Source organism: Mesocricetus auratus, unplaced genomic scaffold (assembly GCF_017639785.1).
Source record: "Mesocricetus auratus isolate SY011 unplaced genomic scaffold, BCM_Maur_2.0 Super-Scaffold_100691, whole genome shotgun sequence".
Classification (NCBI taxonomy): Eukaryota; Metazoa; Chordata; class Mammalia; order Rodentia; family Cricetidae; genus Mesocricetus; species Mesocricetus auratus.
Window position 1 is genome coordinate 32,916,621 of NW_024429267.1, and position 24,055 is coordinate 32,940,675.

The 24,055-nt window shown below is 39.9% G+C and overlaps 1 protein-coding gene and 1 long non-coding RNA gene across 2 annotated transcripts; one reads left to right on the forward strand and one right to left on the reverse strand.

Moving 5' to 3' along the window:
• Positions 1–1,460: 1,460 nt before the first annotated feature.
• Dipk2a (divergent protein kinase domain 2A) lies at positions 1,461–21,072 on the reverse strand. Its single transcript, XM_005080722.4, has 3 exons — positions 20,372–21,072; positions 7,880–8,183; positions 1,461–4,183 (listed from the first exon to the last, which is right to left on the reverse strand). Exons 1-3 carry the CDS (start codon positions 21,026–21,028, stop codon positions 3,852–3,854), a joined length of 1,293 nt encoding a protein of 430 aa, XP_005080779.1. The 5' UTR covers positions 21,029–21,072; the 3' UTR covers positions 1,461–3,851.
• Positions 21,073–21,578: 506 nt separating this feature from the next.
• On the forward strand, positions 21,579–23,567 carry LOC121137590. The gene is made up of 2 exons (XR_005874890.1): positions 21,579–21,651; positions 22,602–23,567. It is a non-coding gene; the product is annotated as an uncharacterized LOC121137590 (long non-coding RNA).
• Positions 23,568–24,055: the final 488 nt, after the last annotated feature.

Genomic DNA, 24,055 nt, shown 5'->3' on the forward strand with positions numbered 1-24,055 from the left:
ACTGTACCCTTCTAGCCATTAGAAGTTGCAGCCTGTAGAAAAGTAAGAAAAAAATGTTAAGGCCAATCAGAGGTCAGTCAGAAAATTGGGCCCAACTCTTCACTATCATTTGTAACTATGAATAAGTAACCTTATAAAAGGAAAATATTTTTGTTCAAACGTTGAACTTACAGTTAATACTATGTGTTAGTAATTTATAGCTTGCTTAGAATAAATTAGCATAATAGGTTTTAGGGCTCTTAACATATTCAAGTGGAAAAGTAAACGTGATGAGGTTACCCAGGTTATTCTTTTGTTTAAATTTCTAATTTTAAAAGAAAGCGGATTTTCTCAATCTACAGAGATGGATGTTTGTATTTCTTTTAATGCTCTTACTTTCCCCTACAGCTTACTGAAGAAAATGGTGTCAATCAGTGTATAGAATTCCTCAGAACATGAATTTGGACTATACCCAATGCTATCCTTTTGAAACTCTCCTCTGTTCCGTGTACTTTCTACTAATGGACAGATTAGGGGTGTGGCGAGATTCCATGCTACTGGTTGGTTTTTGGCAAGATATCTCACAGGTGTCACTGGGTACTTGCCACTCAGTCTTTGTCAAACCTGTCTTCATAAGGTTGGACAGCAGATCCCGTTGCCATCCTGATCCATGAATATGTTTCCCATCAGTTTTTCAACAAATAACTTCAAGAGAACCATTACTTAGATCTGCTAATACATCAGGAATTGCAACCTTGTTCTAACATTTATTAATTGGATTCCAGGTACTCTGCAAGAATTTCCTGGTATCATTTGATTTTTCCAGAAATATGGCAGGATGTTTCTTTTTAGCCTATCCACCAGTTTCCCCAGTAACTCTTCAGTATTCTCTCAAAGGCGGCATAACTGGTACTGATTTGAGCTGCTGAATTCAGAGGTTTGCATATTGAATGTGTCTCAGTCCACTTTGGTTACCATCTTGCTTGGTCATGAAGATACTCCATCTTTTCAGCCTGGGGTTCAGAATTCTCACGTTGAAGGGTTTATGAAAAACTTTCTGCTTTGGCAATACCGAGGTGTTACTATTCATTTTTGATTGGTTACACTGTGGCTTTGTTGGGAAATAACACATCTAATGTATACTCCTGAATCAAATGACACAGCTTAATTTGCTTCAAAGTGAGTTGAGGGAAGCAGATTTTGATGAAGATGAAACAAGATTGGTAATATTAACTTTGAAAGTTAGTACAACAGCTATGAACATTATACAATTCTCTTAAGCACATTTGAAAATTCCTAAGAATTTCCAGTTCTTAATAGTAGGTCACTATTACAGAAAAACAAAACATACATCTTGAAGCTCAGCTTACATTCAATCAAGACAGTTTCCAAAGATTGTAACAAAAGTGCTTGTAAGGGGACAGGAATAGTTATTTCTTAGTCAAGAAAAACTAGAATAGTTGAAGAGAGAGTCTATAAAGTGTGGTTCTTAAAGTATTCTTTATTAAGATCATTAAAAGTTGCAGAGACAACTTTATATTTTATAAAGGCACAGGGAGACAGTTCTGATAAAATATTCAAATTAAACAGTAACATACAGTACAAAAGACAATTTAAATGCACATACAAACCCCAAATGTTTGATTCAAAAATATTTTACCGCGTCTATTAATGGGCAATGATTAAAAATATAAAATTGCTGCTGTATAATAAATATCTGAATGTGAACATCTTGATAGCAAAGAGAACAAAATATTTATTGCTTTTCACATACATATTTTTCCCTGTAATTTAAAATTCCTAATTCTTTTACTATCTCCTCAGTCTTCTCCAAAGATAAAAGAAATTCCCCATAATCTCTAATGGTAGTTATACCTGAAGTAGCCATCACTCCCCGGAGTGCTTCTTCACTTTCTGCTCTTGTAATCACAACCACAATCACCAAAAATAGGAAGATGTTTGTGGAACAACAGACAGCTCCTGTGAGTTGTAGCCTCCATATTACGAACACGTAGAAAACATAATGGCGTTCTGTTTGAAAATTGTATATTTTAGTGTAGCTCTAAGGAAGAAGCAAAGGAGTATTGTTGGATGGTTTTTCCTACTCCCCTCATGTTTCTAAGTTGTAAAAAGTTAGCTATGTAGAAGAAGGAACACAATGCAATCTGTTTTGTAATGGAGATCTCTCACGCTTTGCCTTCCCATTTTAAAACCTGGATTAACTTTAGTGCTGTCTTCCTCCACTTTGGGTTAAGAAACTAATTTAAGATTGTACAAAGAGACTTTCTATCACAATAATCAAATAACATGGAAGTGTCAGCCTAAAAAAAAAAAAAATCAATCAACTTAAAAAGTACTTATGCCAACTGACCATGTCATGTTTAGATGGTATATAGCAGCTACAAATGCACCTAGCAAAGAGTGGATGATCAATAAATAGTTGCTGAATGAATGAAAAGGACAAGCTTGGCTTTGGTTGTGCATGTTTTAATCACTTTCTGATTTCAGTAATTCAGTCCAGAACTCACTACTGCACACTACTCCAAACTTTACTGCAAACAAAAGCAATAACTTCAAACAGAAAAATATTGCCTGTGCTACTGAGTCAACTTTTACATAGAACAGCTTTTAAATAGACAAATATTTTACACATTATTTGTTAATCTTTCTCCTTGATACTTAAATTTGATGTTCTGATATTTAGCAATTGGGTAAAGAAGATCACAGCGGGCAGGTAAGCCTTACAGTATAAATTATTAGTATATCAATAAGTAAAAGGTTCTGATGCCTAATTAAATTCTAACAATGATCACCGTGTTCATTTTGAAAAACCTACCAATGAATAAAATGTTAGAAGATCTTTAAGTTATACATTTTTTTAAAGCAGTAGCTCAACTGTTAACAATAAAGAACAGGCAGATTTTAATTTAACAGTGACAGCTAAAATATTGAAGTGGGCTATGAATTGACCAATTCCATTTTTAGTTCTAAACATGGAATGTGTCTAATATTTCTTTGGCATATGCATTACTATCTTGGACTAGTTAGCATTTAAAAACATTTAGTTTTATGGTTTCTTCAATCAAAGTTAACAAACTGTAGACTGCTAGTGTATTCTTAAAGCCTTTTAGCAAGGGATGCAGTGACATTTTGTAGCATATCCTGAACATCATGTTCAGTGTATACTTAGACTTACTGGCATTGAGGGATTTAACTCTTAAATAATCTGAAATGATACCATGCAATAATGAAGCACAGAAGGTTGAGGGAAGGTAAATTATTTACATGATGAAATACTAAGATCTCTGTAAAAACAGTAAACCCGGGAGTCCTGCTCTAACAGTTAAGTACCGCATAGCACTGAATGAAAACTACTTATATTAAAATTTAAACGAACACCTATAGTAACCTGGGTGTGTAAAACTTTTTTTAAAAATGGAAAATAATTTTACACATCAGAAGGAAAAGGTAGCCTATAAAACAGGCCAATCTAACTTGACATTCAAAGTAAATGCAAGAGATTCACAAAATCATGATAGAAATGCAAACTAAGTACCAAGTACCCTTTGATACACAAGCCATATAACTATCAGACTCCTTTCCAATAGCTTAACAATATCATTAATCCACTCAGGAATGGGAAGGGGAAAGCAGTCAATGGTATATCAAGTCTCCAAAGTGAAGAACAGAGTAGCAGAAGCATTGTGTGATCTTGGATGTAAAGTAATGTCTTATTTTGATGGATGCTAATGTACGATCTATCAGAACAAGTTCCTCATCCTCTGGTGTAATACGTCCACATTTTTCTAGGCAGTTTTTTGGTGGTTTAGTTTTGCCAGTCCTGTATCAGCGAAGGAAAAGATCACCATCTACTACCTCACATTGTGACTTAATTGTGCTAGATACCCTCGAAGTTCTTTCGCAGCCTGGAATCTGCCATAGCGCTTCTTGGGGTTGGCACACTCATCCAGCAAGGCCTCCAGTCGGCCATCTTTGGCAATTTCACTTGGTGGATCATGAAGGAGTCCTCCAGAAGTGCCACGCCAGGTGGCATGTCTAGATAAGAGGTTTTGACAAACAGCATAGTAATTGTGGTCCACAGTGACACGAGCACAAAGAATTTCTTTTGAAAATGATAAGCAAGCCTCCTTGTCACAGTCATCAAACTTGCTTTCATACCAAACGTCCCAATTCTCAGGTTTATCTGTGAAAGAAAAATCAGAAAAGTTTATTTGAAAACCAACTTGTTACTGTCCTTTAAATAGAACAACCCATTAACAGACATTTGTTCTATACTTTTATACATAAAATATTTGGTTAATTTAATTAATATATTAATTCATAAAAATCCATAATTAAGTAATATGTTAATTCATAAAACAACATTTATTGAGATCTCATGTAGAAGGATCAAACAAGGCCCTTACTACTTCTTAGATTCATGTAAGGTTTTCTCTAACATAAAAAGAATCATAAAGCATTACCTAATGCTACAAGACTAGAGAGATCTAGATTTCTACCTGGAGCATCAGAAAGCTACATAAGAACACCTGGTTTTAGATCTTAAAAGATAACACGTCAAGAAATGAGAGAAAACAGCATTGCAGCCCACAGTACAATATCTGCAAAGGGATGAACATAGGGCCATTGGTCCATCTGGCTGGGGAAACTGTACTACGGCTAAAATGTGAGACTGATACCACAAAACAGATACAACTGAAGCCAAAATAACAAGCTGTAAAACTTGCATGATCATTTGCTGCTCAGAAAGTTAACTTCCTAAAGACAGGAGAGACTAGGATGAATAGCAGGCCTGTGAGGTGGCTGAGCAAAAAAAGGTAAGCCTGATGGCCCATACGATGGAAGGAGACAACAGAGTATGTTCTCTGCCCCCACACATACACCACGGCATGCCCACACACACATACACACACCCACAAACACACAAATAAATGTAGTAACTTTAAAAAAAAGTTGTCACAACTAAAGAAGGTCCAGAAAGAAAAAGTCAAATCCAAGAAACATTTGACACAAAAATTAAGACTATTATGCAAGCAAAGTTTAAGTTTCTAACTGGATGACAGGACAGGTAATAGTAACACAGTGGTGTAAATATTTTATAATATAAGATAGCTATAAGGCATTCATTCAGGTGGGCCTGTTCTTTATGTGAATAGAACTAGATTTGAATTCCTGGGTTTAAATTAGAAAGACTAACACCCATATGAGAACACAAAAGCAAGCATGTGCTTGGTGAAGTCAAGACTTAAAGAGCAAGACCTAGCATGAGCAAAACAGTGATGACAGCTGTTAAGCAGAGAAAATGCACTCAGGAAAGCTCAGAATCAAAAGATTCATCCAGGGAAACAAAAGGCCATTATTCCTGAGGCATAAAGGATAATGAACAGACACTGAAAATGAAGCAGATTAGGACCATTTCACACAGACTGTGCCCTGGAAGAAATCTGGATTCTACTACAACAATATGAGGTCAGGCAGTGGTAGCTCACGCCTTTAATCCCAGCACTCGGGAGGCAGAAAGCAGGTAGATCCTGTGAGTTTGACACCAGCCTGTTCTACAAGAGCTGGTTCCAAGACAGCCTCCAAAGCCAGAGAAACCCTGTCTCGAGAAACAATAAAAAACAACAACAACAAAAAGAGGTCATAGGAACAATTAAAGCAAGGGAAAGCTGTTGGCATTAGCTATGAGAAAGCAAACTACAACTTTTTTTGGTTTTGTTTTGTTTTTCGAGATAGGTTTCTCCATGTAGCACTGGCTGTCCTGCAACTTGTTCTGTATACCAGGCTTGCTTCGAACTCACAGAGATGTGCCTGCCTCTGCCTCATAAGTGCCAGGATTAAAGAAAGGCATGCTCCACCACCAATACAACTTTTAAAGAAGGAAAGCATGACCTACAACCCCACAATCACCACAAGTGTATGAAAAGGAAGAGGGAAGCCAGGCCCTTAGTAGTCATTCATTCTCTGTAGAAGGGTCCATGGCAAGTCAAGAAATATCAGTAAAGAGCTTGGAGAGCACAGAATCTGGACAAGATGTTGGGGGGAAAAAAGCTCCAAGCAGCATTGCAATGATCACTGAAAATGCAGTGACTAAACAGCTACAGGTCAGCCAAATCCATGCAGATGCCACAACTTCGCAATTGTGAAGGTAACCGAAAGGTGCTCATATCCCTGTTTTGTCAGGGGTTGAGATATGCTAACAAAGTTTCGATTCTCAAACAACTCTTGGGCTTATTTAGTTGAGAAAAGATCTCACTGTAGCTCAGGATGGCCTCTAACTCAGCATGGCCTTAAACTTGTGATGCTCCTATGTTACCAGAATCCTATGTTGGGATTCAGGTGAGAGGGTGGCTTCCCCAGCATTTCTTTTTCTAGCCAAATTACTTCTAGAATGTGGATTTATTTATCCTTGACACTTTGAAATTCCTATGGTATTTGAATTTTAAAACATTTACTTTACCTACCAAACACCGAGAGAACTCACAAACAAATGTACAGCAAAGTCTGGACTGAGATATAATAATTCTGACATTAGATTAAGGCCAGACCTGCAGTGCCAGACATCATCCAAGTTAAAAATAAGACAAAAACCATCACTCTGGGGACCCCAGAGAAGAAAAAACAGAAATCCCTGTAAGACCCTGCAAAGAAATGCAGCCTCCAATAAAGCTGACACTGTGATGAGCAGTAACAGCATAAACATCCTTCTGCATTAAACAAGGGCTTTGTCACCTGCTCCATACACAGCCTCCTTTTGCTCAAGAAATGTTTTTACAACTTTGAATGTACAGGAATATAAACCTAAATTTACTGATAAAAAAACCATAAAAATTATTATTCTAAAAATGTATTTGATATATAGTTGTACCACTTGTTAAAGAAAGGAAAATTTCATGTTAATGAGATGAATGTATACTTATTTTTATGTAAGAATTAGCTCTCAGTTGAATACCTAATATTGCAGAGCACAGAGCATCTCAACATTTTTCAGAGCTGATGGATATTATAATTATAACCAATGCTGGGAATGCCACTGTGTATAATAAATCCATACTAGAAAATGGCAGAATTATGTTTAGAGTCATTTCAGAAACTGCCAGCAATTCTGTTCCAATCCCAAACCAAAACTAATTTTTTAAATAAAAATTTAAGCCAGCAACTCAAACTGTAATTTTTTAATATCAAATGTTCTAACATAATACAATCTAAGGCTATACTAATTTGATATTTGTATGCCATGGAACGACTGTAGGGAAGTATCAAGTTTTCTGTAGTCCAACATTTCTGTGGATGAATTGTTTGCAATTCATAAGACACAACAGTCTCCAGTCTGAGTCAAGATATTCCTGGTTGCAATGACTAGCACTGTGTGGGGTGACAGTGTGCCCTGCGTTATGCATAGCACCCATGGTGCTCAGAATATAGGTGACAGTGAAGTTACATGATACAACACAAGCAATCACTGGTACAAATACCTCAGATTCATTATGTATTTGATTTTGAATTAATTTTTGCTTCTGGCACAACTAAGAATCCTTTTGACTATTGCTACATTTTTTTCACAACCCCCACATTTGGTTATGCAGCTGTGTCCTACACCACAAAACACAGTATAATGCAAAAGATGTGCATACTCTACACATACCTCCACAGACACCATGAGGAGGTGGGGAGGGGAATTCTGTAACATTTAAACACGGGCATTTTACTAAAGGAGAAACTCTAATGAGAAGTACAACAAATATTTGTTGATCCTGGTTATACAACAATTTTTAAAAGATACAAGGTTGTCATCGGAAAAACCTGCATTTATTATGAATATAACATTTAAACACAGAAAATGTACTAAAGATAGAAAATCTGAAAATTAAATACTTACTTTGTCTAATTAATCTTTTGTCAGCAACTAAAACATTTTCAGCATCCACAATGATTACCTTCCCATCTCGAGGACCAACTGCAAAATTGTCAAAGCTGACATCCAGGAGGTAGAGTGCAAACTCAAAGTCATTGTTTGTAAGCTGTTCTGCTATTTCCATTAACTGCCAAGCAAGGTCAACTCTTTTCTCCCATGGTGCATTAAAGTAACTCCACAGTTCTTCTCCGACATAATTTACAGCCACCATTCTTCCACAAGCTCCAAGATATTTTGCAAATGGCCAACCTTCATCAGATGGAAAACTCTACAAGAGAATTATCTTAATATTATGAGACAGTCTGATGATGTTACCCTTAGTCTCTCCCCAGATGTTCTCAGCAGATTCCTACTAGCTACAGTTTATCAGTATAAACTTCATTTTCCCTAACTCACATCATTACTATGGACCCCCAAAAAGTGCAAAAACCTTTGTATTTGAAATCTGTGACAAGCATTACTTTCCAGCATCTTAGACTATAAGGCAAGAGACACTGTGTTTATTACAAATTCTAAAAATATTTACACCTTCCTATTTTTTGATTATAAGTAATCAATGGTTTCTTTTGAATAGACAGTCCTGAAACTACACTAACCAGTAATTATTTACCTGATTAGGCCCTGTGCTATGAGGACAATAAGAGTGAACTACAGAGGCTCTGTTTAGCCACAGGCTTTTATTTTAGAAGACCAGACACCGAACAAATCATAAGGTGTTAGTTCCTAATGTTTGTACACTTCTACAAGCTTAACCAATCCAGAAGCAGTCAAGAGAACGCTGGGAATGATTCTTGGATTTTTAACAATATCCAAGAAGGGAAAGGATAAACTGATCATGTTTAACACAACCTCCATCCTAAGTAACTATGATCTTGTAGTTGTCTCCCTTTCCCCCTTGTCCCAGTCTCCAAATTACTTTTGCACATTAGTGAGGTTTTGTAATGGGCTTCTTAACTACCGGGAAGATTCTACCTCTAAATCAAAAATGAGTTATTTTCAACTTAATTATCAACTAGATCTGCCCATAATGCCATGATGGGTGGGAATCCAACTCAGGGCCCTGAGCTTTCCAGATAAACACTCTACTACTGAGCAACACCCCCAGTCCCATTGAAAATACTTTCTACTGCTAAAATGCACCACTACAGAAATGATTATTGGAGGGGAAATAAGCATGATAAGAATTATTCTAAGTTCTATTTTTAGGATTATAAGGCCAGAGGTTTGTGTCACTCTTGTACTTTTTATCTAGAAAAAAATTAATGAGATTGTACTAATAGCAGCACTAAAGGAGTGTGAAGGTGGGTTAGGAGACAATAAGTACAACCTTATAGTACCCCAGAGAAATATATACATTTAAAGGGCGAGGGATGTGGCCCTCATTTTTAAAAAATGCTAATTTTGCCTAGATCTTTAAGTGTCCAAGCAAATTATCTTTACTTTAAAATCCTTATGCTAGAACAGACACATCTTTAGAATGAAACCTCACCTGTAATTCCCAAGTTCTCACTTACGCCCCCTTTCAAGTTTATAAATAGACAGCAATCATATTTTGCAAAGACAGCTTTTACTTTTATGACAAAATACGAATTACATGGAAAGATACAATGGATCTTAAATACTGTAAATTTACTATTTACGATATTTAAGTAATTCCTGGAGCAGAATCGACAGCTACTTACTCCTTAAAAAGTAGAGGAGAACATGTTTTTGATTCTTAAACAATATTTTTATTCCTTTCAGGAACTGAGAACAGTGACAGATCATTCATGTGGAATGCACAGTGCAAAACTGTTCACAAACCACATACTATTTCAGCTTTCCTCGAAATGTAAAATACGTCATGACCTTGACATTTTTGTTAGACAAAAGGCTACAACAGACTTAGCTATTTCTCAGAAGTGTGAATGTATAAAGATCCTGACATAAAAATGGAACACTAAAAACTTAGTAAGAATGTGGAATTGCATTATTTTGTCACGTAGAAAATAAAACTAGACCACCTCCATACGCTGTATTATTCATGCGCCATATTGTAGAACAGACACAAGCATATCTTTGTGAAAATAAAATGGTCTTTGACAACAAGAGAAAAGGGATCCCTGCCAACATCTGCACATGTACAAATGCCTCCTTGTTTTTGGAGCCCTTCCAACTGGCAAACAACAGTCAAATGTACACTTCATTACCCGTGCCCCTCATAGAGGAGGATAAAATATATGAACAAATGTCACTCTGAACGACTTTTGTATTAGCACAGTGATTCCTGACCATTTTTAACTGATATCTTATGCCTCATCTTAGGAAGAAAGGCACAATTCTTTCATGTAGTTTGCTACCTAATCTTTTGGAAGAACTTTAATCAGTGAAGCCACACAATTTGCTCATAAGACAGCATTTTTTTCACTGAATAATCAAAATACGCTTTATTAATGAAAACTAATTTTTATTAAACATACCGTAGTACAAAAAAAAAAGAAGAAAACAAAGACTCAGGGTTGGTAGCCAAGATATTTGTATAACTACATTGAAAACATACAAAATGAGAGACTTTTTAATTTACTAGAGCTTGGATTTGTTAAATATAAAGTAATATTAAATGAGATTTTTTTTTCTGATCAACAAGCTCCTACAGGTATCCAGCACAGTAATTTGGATTAAGAAGTTTACTATGAGGCCTAAATTTCCATACTTAAAAATTTGAAAACCAGATACTCAAATTGTCTAGAACCAGAAAGTTTCACTTTATCTGAAGTATGCAATTATTTTATTGAATTATTTACAACTGAAAAACATTTACATTCATAAAAAATACCCATTAGCTAAAACAATATGTTTATCTGGATAATTTTTATGATAAATTATGCGTCAGTTATAGAAGCTATAGTATGCATTGTGTATGAAATGTTTTATATTTACACACCTTTTGGAATAAATATGAAATGTGCTTATGATTATTTACAAAAAAAAACCCTACAAATGCATCTCAAGCAAAGCAGAGAATCTCAGACCTAGAACACAACTGCAGATACAGGAGGGACTTGCCACTGTGGTTTCTAATGTCAGTAAGGTATTAATGCCTGTATAAGACATAGGGCTACAATGTATAAGACATAGAACATAAATGCTACAAAAATAAAGACCAAACAAAGATGCAAAAGTTGTAAATCTACATGTTTGCTTTTCCATTAGTGTACTTTAAAAACTAAATTAGTGACAGCACAAAGATGACTAACAGTAATGTAAACATAGAAATTATTTTTATATAGCATGTAGTACAGTAATAGAACACTTGTACATTATGTGAGGCCCTGGAAAACACTGAGATCCACAAAGACAGACAGAGCTTAACTAAAAGAATCTAAACAGAGTTAACATTATAAATGCCTTCAATATTAACTTGAAAAATAAAATATTTTGATCTTGAAATAACACAAATTATCATGACTAGGCATTTTGTTTATTCTTAGAAAACAAAAACATAAGCTACTTGAATATCACAAAATTTAAGTGATGTCAGTAACACTGGACGCACTAACATTGTCTAAAAGCCAGAAATTTACTAAGGTCATCTTCCACTATATAAAAACAAAACAAAAACAGGGAGCTCATATATAATTTACATGTCAAGATTATGGGAAAAGGCAGGAAAATTCAGAGATGTTACACTCTCTGTAATATACAGTCTTCAAGAAAATGTGTACACTAAAAGAAAAATATTGCATAGCATATACGAATACTGGGTTTGAAGTCAAATGTCTACCTCTATCTCTCAGTACCTGAACATAATCCTTCTTCCCCTGACTCCAGACCCCAACAATCAAGCTACCAATCTCAATCATTTGCTACAGCTTCATGGCCATTTCTTTTCACTAAAGATAGTTTCATGTGTTAACATAAGGCTGGGATGTTCTTACCACGTCTACACTTACGCTTGGCCTAAAGAGAGATTTTGCAGCAGAAATAATCTTAAGTTATTTGTTTCATAATATTTGCTTGAGGAACACTGTTATGTGTTAATAGCATATGAAGTTACCTTTACAAAATTTGAGAAAATTCTTAAACAGTGGATTGAAAACTGGTAGCAATCTGCCTTGAATCTATCTTGACTATTGCAAAAATAACCAGAGCTGGCCTGACTCTTTAATTACCCTTAGACTTTAGGCCAATTAACAATTAAATTTATAATTCACATAACAAACTCAACAAATCCCACTTTCTTTCTATAGAACACTAAAACATAATGATTTGGTTTTATACTTGGGTATAACAGTTTAATGAAGCATTTGGAATACGTTTTGTACATGTTACCATTTTTTAAGCCTTGTATTATTAGTACTTACAGATGCATTATATGTTTTCATAACATCACACATTTTTTAGAAAATTTGCTAACAAACTTGATTAGCCCATTATGAACTAAAAGCTCCTAGAGGAAAGTAAATAGAAGGAGTGGCTCTTGGTCATGTTTGGAAGGTGTTATTTATAGATGTCTTAGAACATGTCAGGATGTTTCTTGATAATCATGTGAATTTGGAGAAGCAGTTCTATAGAAAGTTTGTTAAATTCACAAAGCAGGTAACCCTTTTTCCTTTGGTTCTTGGACTGCCTGGCTGAAGACAATGGTAGAAATATCATTCCAGTTTTATAGAGGAAAAACAGAGAGCTCTCAAATGACTTACTATTTTGCTATAAATGACATGAGATTAAAATAAGGTCAACTTATAAAGGCTTGTATTCTATTGTGTTTTTCTCCTATGTAACCAAAATTAGTTTTATATAACTAAATTTTAAATACCCAAGTTCTTTTCATAGAAGAATACAATATGTGTAATCATTCAGTAGCTCATAGCATTCTATTGAAAGATACATAACTGCAGATCATGAGAAACATCAAATGAACACATGAGAAATGGTGTTACCATTTGGGATTAATTTTTTTAAAGAAGGAATTTCTAATATAAACTAACTTCAAAAAGTCCATCAGTCATCAAAGTATACAATCTAAATGTCCATCAATTGTTCTATAACAAGCATTTCTGCACAAAAAATAAGCAAAATTCAAACTTAAGAACATTTTAAGAAAGCAAATGTTATAAATAGCACAGAAATGTGTAAGGGTTTAATTTCAATCTTAGAATTATTGTAAAAACCCATATCTGAATGAAATCCCAGTGTGGCAATATATGTTGTAACAGCTGTTCATACAGATTAGTCAACTGTGTTGTGCTGGTGACAGACTAATGTGTTCACAGTTTTGTGAACTGTCTGGAGGGGGAATATAGTAAAGTTAATCAGATGATTTAATAGTTATCTAATTTTTGCTAGAATCAGATATTAGCTTCTTAATTTATATTGGGAAGGAGTGGCCAAAAATTTATCACAAACACACCAGATGCCCAACAAACTCAAGATATTTTAAGTCTCAAGATACGTCTCATTTATCATGAAATCATTTTCTGAATGCCATTTTCCACCCACCTCAAATTTCTACATTAACCAATGCTTTGAAAATAGCAAGGTGGTGTTATTCTCTGAACAGCATGTCAAATTGCTGTATGTGAAATTGGAAACCAATGTCAAATACATTAACAGCAAAACTTATCTAAATTAAATAGAAACAGTCATCTTGTAGAACAGCTTTTAAAAACCTCCCCCCAAAACTCACTTGGCAAAGCTTTATGCAACTAATCTCAACAGATCCTTTCTTACCTACTGCACAAACAGCAACTGTTTCCCACATTTCTAACTTGAATGTGTAAGTACAAATGCTACATGAAAACATTTGCTCCCAATTAAAAAGCCAATAAAAGAAATAAGAACAACAAGCTTCTTTAGCACCCAATAACCTACGAATGTGATCTTACTTTAGTCAACACAGTACTGACTTCCTTGGGTCCAAAACACAAGCCTTCTTAAGGACAATAAAACATCTGCTAACAGCAATGCCTCCCTCCATTAAATAAATGTCTGGTGCTAGTTTATAGAGATTAGTATTCTGGCTGTCTGAAACTTAAGATGAAACAAACTTGCCCTACCCATGTCTTCTCTGTACTTTTTTTTTTTACAATGGAGTCTAGAGTAGACGCTAAGATTACTGACTTCCCTTCTCTTCACATGTTAACCCAACAGCATGTCTTAGAAGTTACTTTTCGCTCTTCTTCCTTAAATGCATTCTCTAAAACTACATCTAATTCTAGGCTGCTTTGAAAATAAACTCTGAGTTCATCCGGCATGGGTGCCCCCTATCTTATAGGCAACTATTCTTCCCTACTCCCACACAAGAACCCACTTGAGGCCCTGATTTCTTTTCACTAGGGTTCTTTCTTGTCCTTTTCATTACATGCAAAATTAAAAATTATCCTGTTCTTGTGTAGTATCCCAACATAATGATTCAGAAAGCCAAAGCTATGCAAACTACACCATGATCTATCATCTCTGCTGTAAGCCAAGGGTGTATAGGACAGTTGCTAGCAGTATTCAGCAATGCCATAGAAACTCAGATGTAACTTCTATTTTATAGCATTCATCATCAATGTCAGTGTACTGAATAAAATCATAATGATTTACCAAGAAAAATAAATGATTTGTATTATATGTATGATACTTATTTTACTCCACTTACCTTATATGGAACAAATGTCTGACCCCCCCCACCCTTAACTGTTGCCAATAAATTAGAGCCTGAAGTAACAGCTATGTAGATATGTAGGATATATATAAAATGGAGGTGGTATATGAATATCTGTCAAGGCAAAAACCATGTATTCTGACACTAGTATCAGTATAATGCACTAAAGATAATCTTTTTAATTACTATAGATGTCTGAAAACTAAAAAACCTTGCAACTAACATATTGTAAAGACTTAGGTTTACAAACTAAAGATATTTTACACATATTAGTTGATATCCCATTTCCTTTCATCTTTAAAACAATCCTGTTTGATAAGTACTGACATCCTTCATTTTATTAATTAAACCACAAGGTCTGAAGCATTTGAATGACTTCCCCATGACATCAAATAACTTCATGTAATTACAGAATATAGTGGGCACAATTTCAGCATAGATCTCACCTTCCTAATACCCACTATCTACTTCTGTACTGGCAAAATCCACCCCCTTCAGTATTCAATCTCTGTTCCCCTGGAAAAAAAGGCACATACTACTATTATGACGGACTCGGGCATGCCTCCCTAAATGCGACATCTGATGTATATATACTTTCACTTCTGGGCTTATTATGATATAATGATTGCAACTGGTGAGAGAGAGAGAGAGAGAGAGAGAGAGTGTGTGTGTGTGTGTGTGTGTGTGTGTGTGTGTGTGTGTGTGTGTGTGTGTGTGTGTGTGTCCTGTATACTAAGTTAGCTACTGGTGGCCCAGGGCAATCTCAAACTTTTTAATGCAAATGCCTTACAAGACAATTTGCCAAATGAACAAGCAAAATTCAATTATTTTGACTGCAATTCTAATAAACTCTGTAATATCTCACAGATAACTTCTCTTTGCAACCTATAAATTGGCTAATGATTTCAATGTATAATTTCTAAAACTTTCCAAAGGCTTGGTGATGCATGCCTGTAATCTCAGGACTTGGGAGATAAGACAGGAAGATGCTAAGAGTTCATGGCCAAAAATAAAATTTTGCAGGATTTACAACTAGGATGGATAACTAACTATCCACCCCATCTTAGACTCATAATTTTCAGTCTTTAAGATATTTCATACCCATTTAAAATTCACTGTATGCATAAGAAATCCAAGTTTTCACATTCTATACAGGAGATGAGTGGATAGTACAGGAATAAAAGTTGGCATTCTGGGAATACTCAAACACAATCAATGACAGTAACATAGGCCACAGCAGACAAAATAGAAAACAAGGTAGAAACCAGCCTGATGATCCCCTGGAAAACTAACTGGCCACCCAAGACCAGAAAATCAGAGTAAGCAGCAACAAAGACTTTTTAAAAGATTACTGTTCCCAGCAACAAGTGTAAGGAACACAGACTAACCCTATGAAATATTAAGTGATGCTTCCTTAAGGATGTCTGTTTAACTGGCTTTCCTAATTTGGATGGATGGATGGATGGATGGATGGATGGATGGATGGATGGATGGATGGATGGATGGGCGGGTGGATGGATGGATGGGTGGGTAGGTAGGTAGGTAGGTAGGTAGGTAGGTCGGTCGGTCCTCCCTTCACTTGGACCTGAGGTATACCAAACTGTTTTTGTTATTTTTTGTTTGTAGTTTCTGAAGTTTAGTCAAGTGTCAAACACGGACAGTAATGAAGCCTCAAATGCAATCGCACAGGCTGGATTCAAAAGCTTAGCTCCCTCCACCCTGCAGGGTGTGTGATGCACAGCTGCAAGCCTGGCACTGGGGGCTGAAGCAGGAGGACTGAGCTAAGCACCAAAAGAAAACAAAGCATCAGCCTCTAACGTGTTTTCAAGCATAAATACAGGAATCCAGTTATTAAAATCAGCTGCCAGAGAGTGAAAATGAAGGAGGCTCCACAGACTACTGCCTGAAATCTCCAAAGGAAAAAAAAAACAACACCCATTGTAGAAACTACTGCTAAACAAGACGCGGGGCTCCATGGTTTTCTGCTTCTTAAAAGGATTTTTGCTTTTGTTTTGAAATCTGATTACAAGTGTGTAAAATTTAGAGATAGGAAGAAAAGCTTCAAAGATTATGTGTTATGGCCTCAAGCTCACACCATGCAGACATCTAGTACCCCAGTCAAGAGATTAAATGCATTAGTTAAAGCTAAACTCAGAAAACAAACAAAGCAACCAAGAAAAACAAATTTCTCAAATCCAGAATTTGAGAGTCCCCCAACAGTACAATCAAAGGATCTAACTCAACAGAGCCATTTTGGAGAAAAAAAAATTACTCATATAAAAAAATAATGTTTGTCAACTAATCCCAACTTTTATCTAAATGATCATAATCCTCTTTGTCTACTTCCAAAACTTATTTTCAACAAGGCATCTGGATAGTATGTCCTCCTGAAGCTGCTGCTAAGGCCAAAGCATTACTGAATGCTCTCTACCAAATTCCATTGGCTCTGTCAGGACACACGAGCTCAATATAACTGAGGTTTAGTTCAGTCTGTCAGCATCCATACTTCAACAGTGTTTCCAGCAGCTGACCAAAGGCACTAGGTGATTACAGTCACCCTCCATCCTTACGCTAGCAGCATTTATTCACTTTTTACCATCAAGCCCTACACAAATGTTCTGCACATATTTTGCCTTTTACAAATATTAGGAAAGCTTAAAAGCCACGGCTTGAACAATGATAATTGTGTACTATAAAAATTAAATCCCATTAAAACCATGATTCAGAAAATTTAAGGGAAATTAAAGTTCTACCAATATAACATAATTAAACAAATTCTTGGCTCTTCCCCCTAAAACAACCAAGGGCTTAATTCACTTGCTAGCACTCCTAGGTCAGTCACAGACTGTGGCTGAGATCAGCATCTCCAGACACTTCCCACCCTGTCCTCCCCCCTGCTCAAGAGACAGCAAACACAAATACCGACAGAAAGTTAGCAGTAGAACACTTTCCAATGTTCTACTTCCATTTTTAATGATCCAAGATTATTATTACACTTACAAAAACCAACAAAACAGCCTCACAGTACTTCCCCACCCCCTCCACAGAATAAAGGTCGGCTAGGCATGAGAACACACCTCTTGATGTGTGAAAATGTAAAGGAAGTGGTTTCTGACAAGATTGAGGTCCTGAGAACTGTCCTATCTGTTAAGAACAGTTTTCCTAGAAGCCAGACTAACCGGTGAGTCCAGCAAGCAACAGGAACACTGGAACACAGACAGCACACTCTGCAGTTAACAGAGATGTGTGTGTATCTCACAGACAACACCTTTCACTGTTAAAATCTAAGAGCTAATGAGTTCAATGGATTTGTAGTTTCATTTCTTTTGCTAGTACTGTAAACCAAAGGAGAGTTTTAAGTAACTAATTTATAAGCATTATTATTATGTTACTTTCGTGAAGAACAGTTTGATAGCAAAAGCTCTAAGGTTTTTTTTCCTCCTAAAAATTTGGACAATAGAAATAATTGGACAATAAGAAAAAATCTAGTTTGTTATCTGGCATCCACAAGTTCGATAAGTGGCTCCCTCTCCTGGAAAAAAACTGAAAGGTGAGTTGGTCTTTCAGTTTTGAGCACTAGCTCCTTAAAAACACTTCTCTAAACTACATGAAGCAAAAACATGCATCGGTAAGGAAGTAGCTGGGAGTGACCAATATCTCAATACTACCATGACAGCTGGCTTTCTACCTACTAGATGTATAGTCTGCACAGCTAACAGCAATGCTCATCATGATCTGATTTACCATATAAACAGTACTGGAGTACAAATGTGGATCTACTTCCCAACTTATTGATTTATGCCATCAACAATTCTCAGTCACACCACTCAGATTTTCAAGCTCACTTTCAAAGATCAAGTGTTTCCCTTGAAGCAGCTATTCCAGGATCTTAGGTCCAACTCAATCCACTCGGGAAAAAAGAGAAAGAAAAGCTGCTATCACACTGGTAAAAACTCCAAAAGTATCTTTTACAAGTATGTAACAAAATGAAGTATTATTACTACCCCTGAAAACTGGACTGTCTAAATAGAAGATGCAATTTACAAGTGCCACAGTCTAGCACACGTTTCCTCACACTCTACATCTATCCTGAACTCTAGGTGACCTAATCATCCAACCAGAGTGATGTGCCATTAGGTTTCAAGTAAGGTGAGGAAAATGTCACATTTTGCCATGTCATCACCAAAGATGAAAATAAGCAGTGTGGAGAATTTAGTCAGGAAACAAGACACAAACACACTTGACTATCTCAACTGCAAAACAAGCTGAAACTGCCAAGGCTGTTCAGACACAAAAACTCCCTGAAGAGGCAGCTCTGCTGGGTGGAAATTACACATCAAAGTTTCTCAAGTTCAGATGCCAATGCTTATAAAGAAGCAAACACAATGTTTCTAAATATTAATCTTAAAAATCAGTTGTTCCTAACACAACTTTACTCAGAATCGACCTGATAAAAACTGTTCAAAAGACACTCAGTATTTTAAATGCAAGCAGTGCTACACTTTGGCACCCCAGAGAACTGGACTATCAACTCAGCCAAGACACCGCCAAGGTCTTACCAGGGACCAACCTTGCTAACAGCTTGGGGGGTGGGGCGGTTGAGGTGGGGTCATGCTGAGGGATCCAACTTTTAGAGACTCACCAGTCTTGAAACTAATGAATAGAACAATTCTCCAAGGTAAGCATAACCTTTTACTATCGATTAGAGATAAAACAGTATGTATTAAACAACCCGAACTTTAAAACTGACCCATCAGATGTATCCTAACCAAATCTTCCTGTTGTGTGATGGGGCTAGTCAAGGCTGGTTTCACTCGACTGAGACGTAGACAACAAAACAACAACAAGAAAAAAAAAAACACGGTAAATACAGTACATTCCTATTCACAGTTTAATCAACAACAAAAACACGGTCCAAACCCTCTAGCCATTAGTGACATTCTTAGCGGAAAAGGGTTTGAACTATACAATCAATTACTTGGGGGTAATTTAAAATCACTTTCCCTAGTGCTTGACTTACAGAACTGGTAACTTTTCCTGCGGTCAAGAGGGCTCACACTCCCACTCTGCAATCACTGCCCGAGGGCACAGCACTTTAGCCGGCGGGGGGGGGGGCGGGGTGTGTAAAAACACAATTTACTCCAAAGATAAACGGGATTTTTATCTTTATCTTTTTCCTTCCTGCGGCCACCAGTAAAAAGATTCCATTCTTATCCTCAAAGTCAGAAGAGAGCAAATAAGTCTTGTTGGGCTGGAGGCCAGAACCTCCCCCTCCTCTCCTCACTCCTAGTTCCGACCTAAACACTTTAATCCCTTCCTTAACCGGATTACCATATGACTAGGGCACAGCACCGGATCAGGGTGCAAAAGTCCGTCTTGGCCTTTAGCCTTCCCGGCCCAAATCTCACACTAACTTTTCCCCATCTCCCAGCCTCCAATTCCACGCAAGGCACCAGGCACGGATCAGCCCCCCACTTAGCCACCCTCCCACTCAGTGATCTCATCGGCCCCACCTGGTCCCAGAACTAGCTGAGTTACTATCGGGGAGATGAGCTAAGAAACGAAACAAAGGCAGACTCGGGGGAGTCGGCTTAGCCAGGAGGGAGAGCGAGGGAAGGATGACCGCGGTGCCCTAGCGCTCCGAAAGGGCAGCGAGGGGCACAAGGGCTCGCCAGCGCGCTGGAACTGGCAGGCAGACGGGGACCAGCAGGAGGGCGGGAGGAAAGTCGCGGAGAGGCATTTGGGGAGAGTTGGGGACGCACTCCCTCTGGCGTTGGAGAGTCCCCGCGCCCAGGTAGCGGTGGCGGCCCCGGGCCCGCGCCTACCTGTAGCACCAGCGGCTCGGGGTTGAAGGCCAGGGTGAGCAGCAGCTGCATGCGCTCCGAGTCCTTGAGGTTGCGCAGCAGGAAGCTGCCCGAGTCCTTGGTCTCGGCGTAGCGGCGCACCAGGCGATCGAGCAGGCGCTGCGACGGGCAGTGCACCAGGTCCGACCAGCCCTCCACCGCCTCCGGCGTGAGCAGCCGCACGTCGCCGTTGAGGCGCGCGAACTCGGTGCGGGGCATGGCCTGGAGCAGGTCGCAGCGCGGCCGGCCGGTGGCCCGCTTGCAGATGCTCTGGTCGAGCTGCGCCAGCTCGCGCTGCGAACCCAGGCGCTTGAGCACCACGCGCCGGCGGCCGCCCTCGCGGGGCTCGCCGTACTGCGCGAAGTACACGTTCTTCACGTTGAGGAAGTCCAGCAGGCGCAGGCGGCCCCACGCCTCGAAGCCCACCTGGCCGTTGAGGAAGCGGCGACACCAGCTCGTGCCGAAGCACGCCGGGCACTTATTGAGCTGCAGGAAGCGCCGGTCGGCGAGCTCGTTGCGCTGCCAGGAGGCGAGCAGCGACGGCGAGTGCAGCAGCATCAGCACCAACAGGCTGCCGAGAGCCGCCAGCTTCAGTGCACGGGACAGGCGGCCCAGCTTCAGGGGCACCAGGCGCCACATCCCGCCCGCGCGCGGCAGCCGCCGCCGGGGCCGGGGCCGGGGCGGCCGAGCGCACCCCGAGCCGCCCCACGGCGCCGAGGCCCGCGGCGCAGACGGAGGGCGGCAGCGAGGGAGCCCGCGAGCGGGCTGCTCCGACCGAGCGCCGCGACTTCCCTCCCGGGCGGCAGTCTCCACAACTCCCGGCGCCCTCCTCCGAGCTCCCCGCCCTCCGACTCCGCGGGCGCCGCCTCCTTGCCCGCCAAGTTATAGAGGCGCGGAGGGGGGGGGAGGAGGAGGAGGCAGAGCGGGACCCGCGGCCGCGCGCACGCGCACTCCCGCCCGGGACGCTAGAGCCGCGCCGGCTGGTCCCGGGCGAGCGGCGCGCGGGCGCGGGGGAGTGAGGAGCCCGGACGCCTCACACTCGAGAGGCTACGGTGTGAGGAGGGAGGGGAGGATGCGGCGGGCCCCACGCGCGGGCGCGCCCGAGAGCGAGGGGCGGAGCCGGGGGCGGGTCGAGCGCGCCGCCGGGAAGCGTCAGCGCGGGCTGGCGGGGAGGGGATTGGGGGGTGGATGGAGGGCGCGCCCGGGAGGGCGGAGCTCGCCCGCTCCGCAGCCGGAGACCCTTCAGTAGCGGCTACTCTGGTGTGAGTCTCGGGCTCGGCGGGCGCGCCGCGGTCCTTTGTGGAAAGGGTCTCCGAAGGGGGGAGGGCGGAGAGAAGTGCGCTGCGGGAGCACGGCCGCTCTTCCCGGGAGCGGGCGGAGGCGGAGCCCAAGCCTGGGGGCGGGGCGGGGCCGGAGAGGGGCGGGGTTAGAGCCGGGGGCGGGGCCGCGCCGCCTGCTCCGGGCCTTATACGGTGTGGCGCGCGCGTGGGCAGGGGCGGGGTCTTTTGAGTGGCGGGAGCCTGGGGTCGCGCGCTTCCTACCGCGGTAGGGCCTGTGGGCAGAGGGTGCGAGAAGCTGCGGCGGTTCCGGGCCGGGTGGCCGCTGCGGGGCTGGCGTTGTTTCTGCCCAGGCATTTATTTACAGTTTCGCTGAGTGAGCACTGGCACGATGGGATCCTGGCGTCGAGAAGCTTTCCTCACCGGCGCCGCCAGGCGGGTCCCTGAGGAGCCCGATTCCCAAGGCTTCGCACGCTGGGCCCAGGCCTGTCTAGCGTCCAGGACGAGTTGCTGTAGCGATGGCCTTGGGGACCCAGGCAGTCAGGTGCAGCACCTGTACTGGCTGATGATCTATCTCAAACTGACACCAGACTACGGAAATAACGGGCCTGAAGCGCGTTAAGTTTTAGAAGGTCTGGGCTCTTCAGCAGCAACTTCAAAATAGGTTCTATTAGAGCACTTTTAACTTTTAGCACACTTAGTCTGATGCTAAGTCTAGCTCCTGGGACGTTGTCAAACATGCTTTTACTGCGTTCGTTCTAGAGGTCAAACAGCAAAAAAATCACAGCAACGGGCATGTAAAGATACTCTCTACGGAGACAAAGAGAGTTATCTATACTAGATTGTGAATCACTTTCCTGAATTTGATGGTAGCATGTAGACCCGTGCTCTGGAAGAATACTGGTGAGGTTAATGTTTTGTGCTTTGTTCTATAGGAGTTCATACTTTGGAAGAAATCTTAGAATATGTTCAACGTGGTAGTAATTTTTACCTGCTGCCTCAGAATACAAATTTGAAGACGTTAAGAAGTTATACAAAGATACACCACTTATACTGAGATATGTGACTGACACCGGAGAGCATCCCGTGCTCCTTTGGCAGGATTTTTATTCACCTTGCCCATCAGGCATCCCACAAGTCCTTATGATAGGTTATATAAGCAAAAACTCAAACGAGGTTTCCTCTGAAGTGTCTGGAGGAACTGGAGACTTGAACTGCATGGTTCATTTGTGCTGCTTTGGCAGTTGTAAACGAAGCGAGTAATTATTAACCTGTGTATTGTCTTCAACATCCCTTCTACATGCTTCAGAGATCGGCTTAGTCCTAGACAATGTGTGGGGTTGCTTTAAAACAAACAAAACCATGATATTCTATTGGCATCATTTTAAAACCAAAATAGTCAATTGGCATCATATTATCAGTATAAACAAAAAAGGTTATTACTCTCTACAAGTTGCTTGGAGGAATTCTTTGCTTAAAAATTTTATATTTGTTTAACAGTTCTGAAATTAGAGGGTGAGTCTGGTTTTAGTGACCTTTCTTCCTCAGTCTCCTAAGAGTGAAGTGAGCATTTGGAGACATGACATACCACATTCAGCTGTCTGAAATTCTTTGCAACTAAATTTTCTAGATATTAAGATAGTCTTGAAGAATTTATAACACTTGTAAAAGAAAACTTTTAGAGACACATTCGATAAATTCAGAGATTGGAAAAGATCAGCAAATATTAATGTACTTTTCTTCCCCCTTTCCAGTAAACTACGGGATGCTTTTAGCTAATGGATCATAAACTGCACGCCAAAGTTCTTGATCATTATTTTAAATAATGGCAATGTAATTTCCAATGTGATTGCTATTGTTACAAATGTGTCTGGCACAATTAAAGACTGCAGTGGTTTAAATAATTTTTTCATTTATCTATTTGTGTGTATGTGTGTGTGTGTGTGTTTGAGCACAGACACACACACACACACACACACACACACACACACACATACACACACTGGGTGTCACCGGGGTTGGGGTAGAAGTCAGAAGACAACTTGGAGAAAATCACTCTACCATGTGAGTTCATGGCTATTAAGAATTCAGGCAGCCAAACTTGGCTGCAAGCATCATTACTTGCTGAGTCATTTCACCAGCCCAAGATCACAGTGTTTTGCTACCAGTCCATTTAAAAAATATTTAATTTTAATGTTTATGTGTGTTCAATCCTGAGTGGATGTGTGTGAACCATGTCCATGCAGGAATCCTGGAAGATCAGAAAAGTCACCATCTGATTTCCATTGTACTGAAGTTACAGAGTGATTTGAGCTACCATGTCAGTGCTTGGAACCAAACCCTGATCCTCTGCAAGAGAAGTGAACATTTACATTTATCCAGTCTCCTA

What these genes read in the sequence shown, in the direction of transcription:
- Dipk2a (XM_005080722.4), bottom strand. Translation starts at nt 21,028, where the DNA reads ATGTGGCGCCTGGTGCCCCTGAAGCTGGGCCGCCTGTCCCGTGCACTG. An exon ending in CCGAGCCGCTGGTGCTACAG is followed by an intron (nt 8,184 to 20,371) that starts GTAGGCGCGGGC and finishes ATTCTCTTGTAG; the next exon opens with AGTTTTCCATCTGATGAAGG. An exon ending in CAAAAGATTAATTAGACAAA is followed by an intron (nt 4,184 to 7,879) that starts GTAAGTATTTAA and finishes TTTCTTTCACAG; the next exon opens with ATAAACCTGAGAATTGGGAC.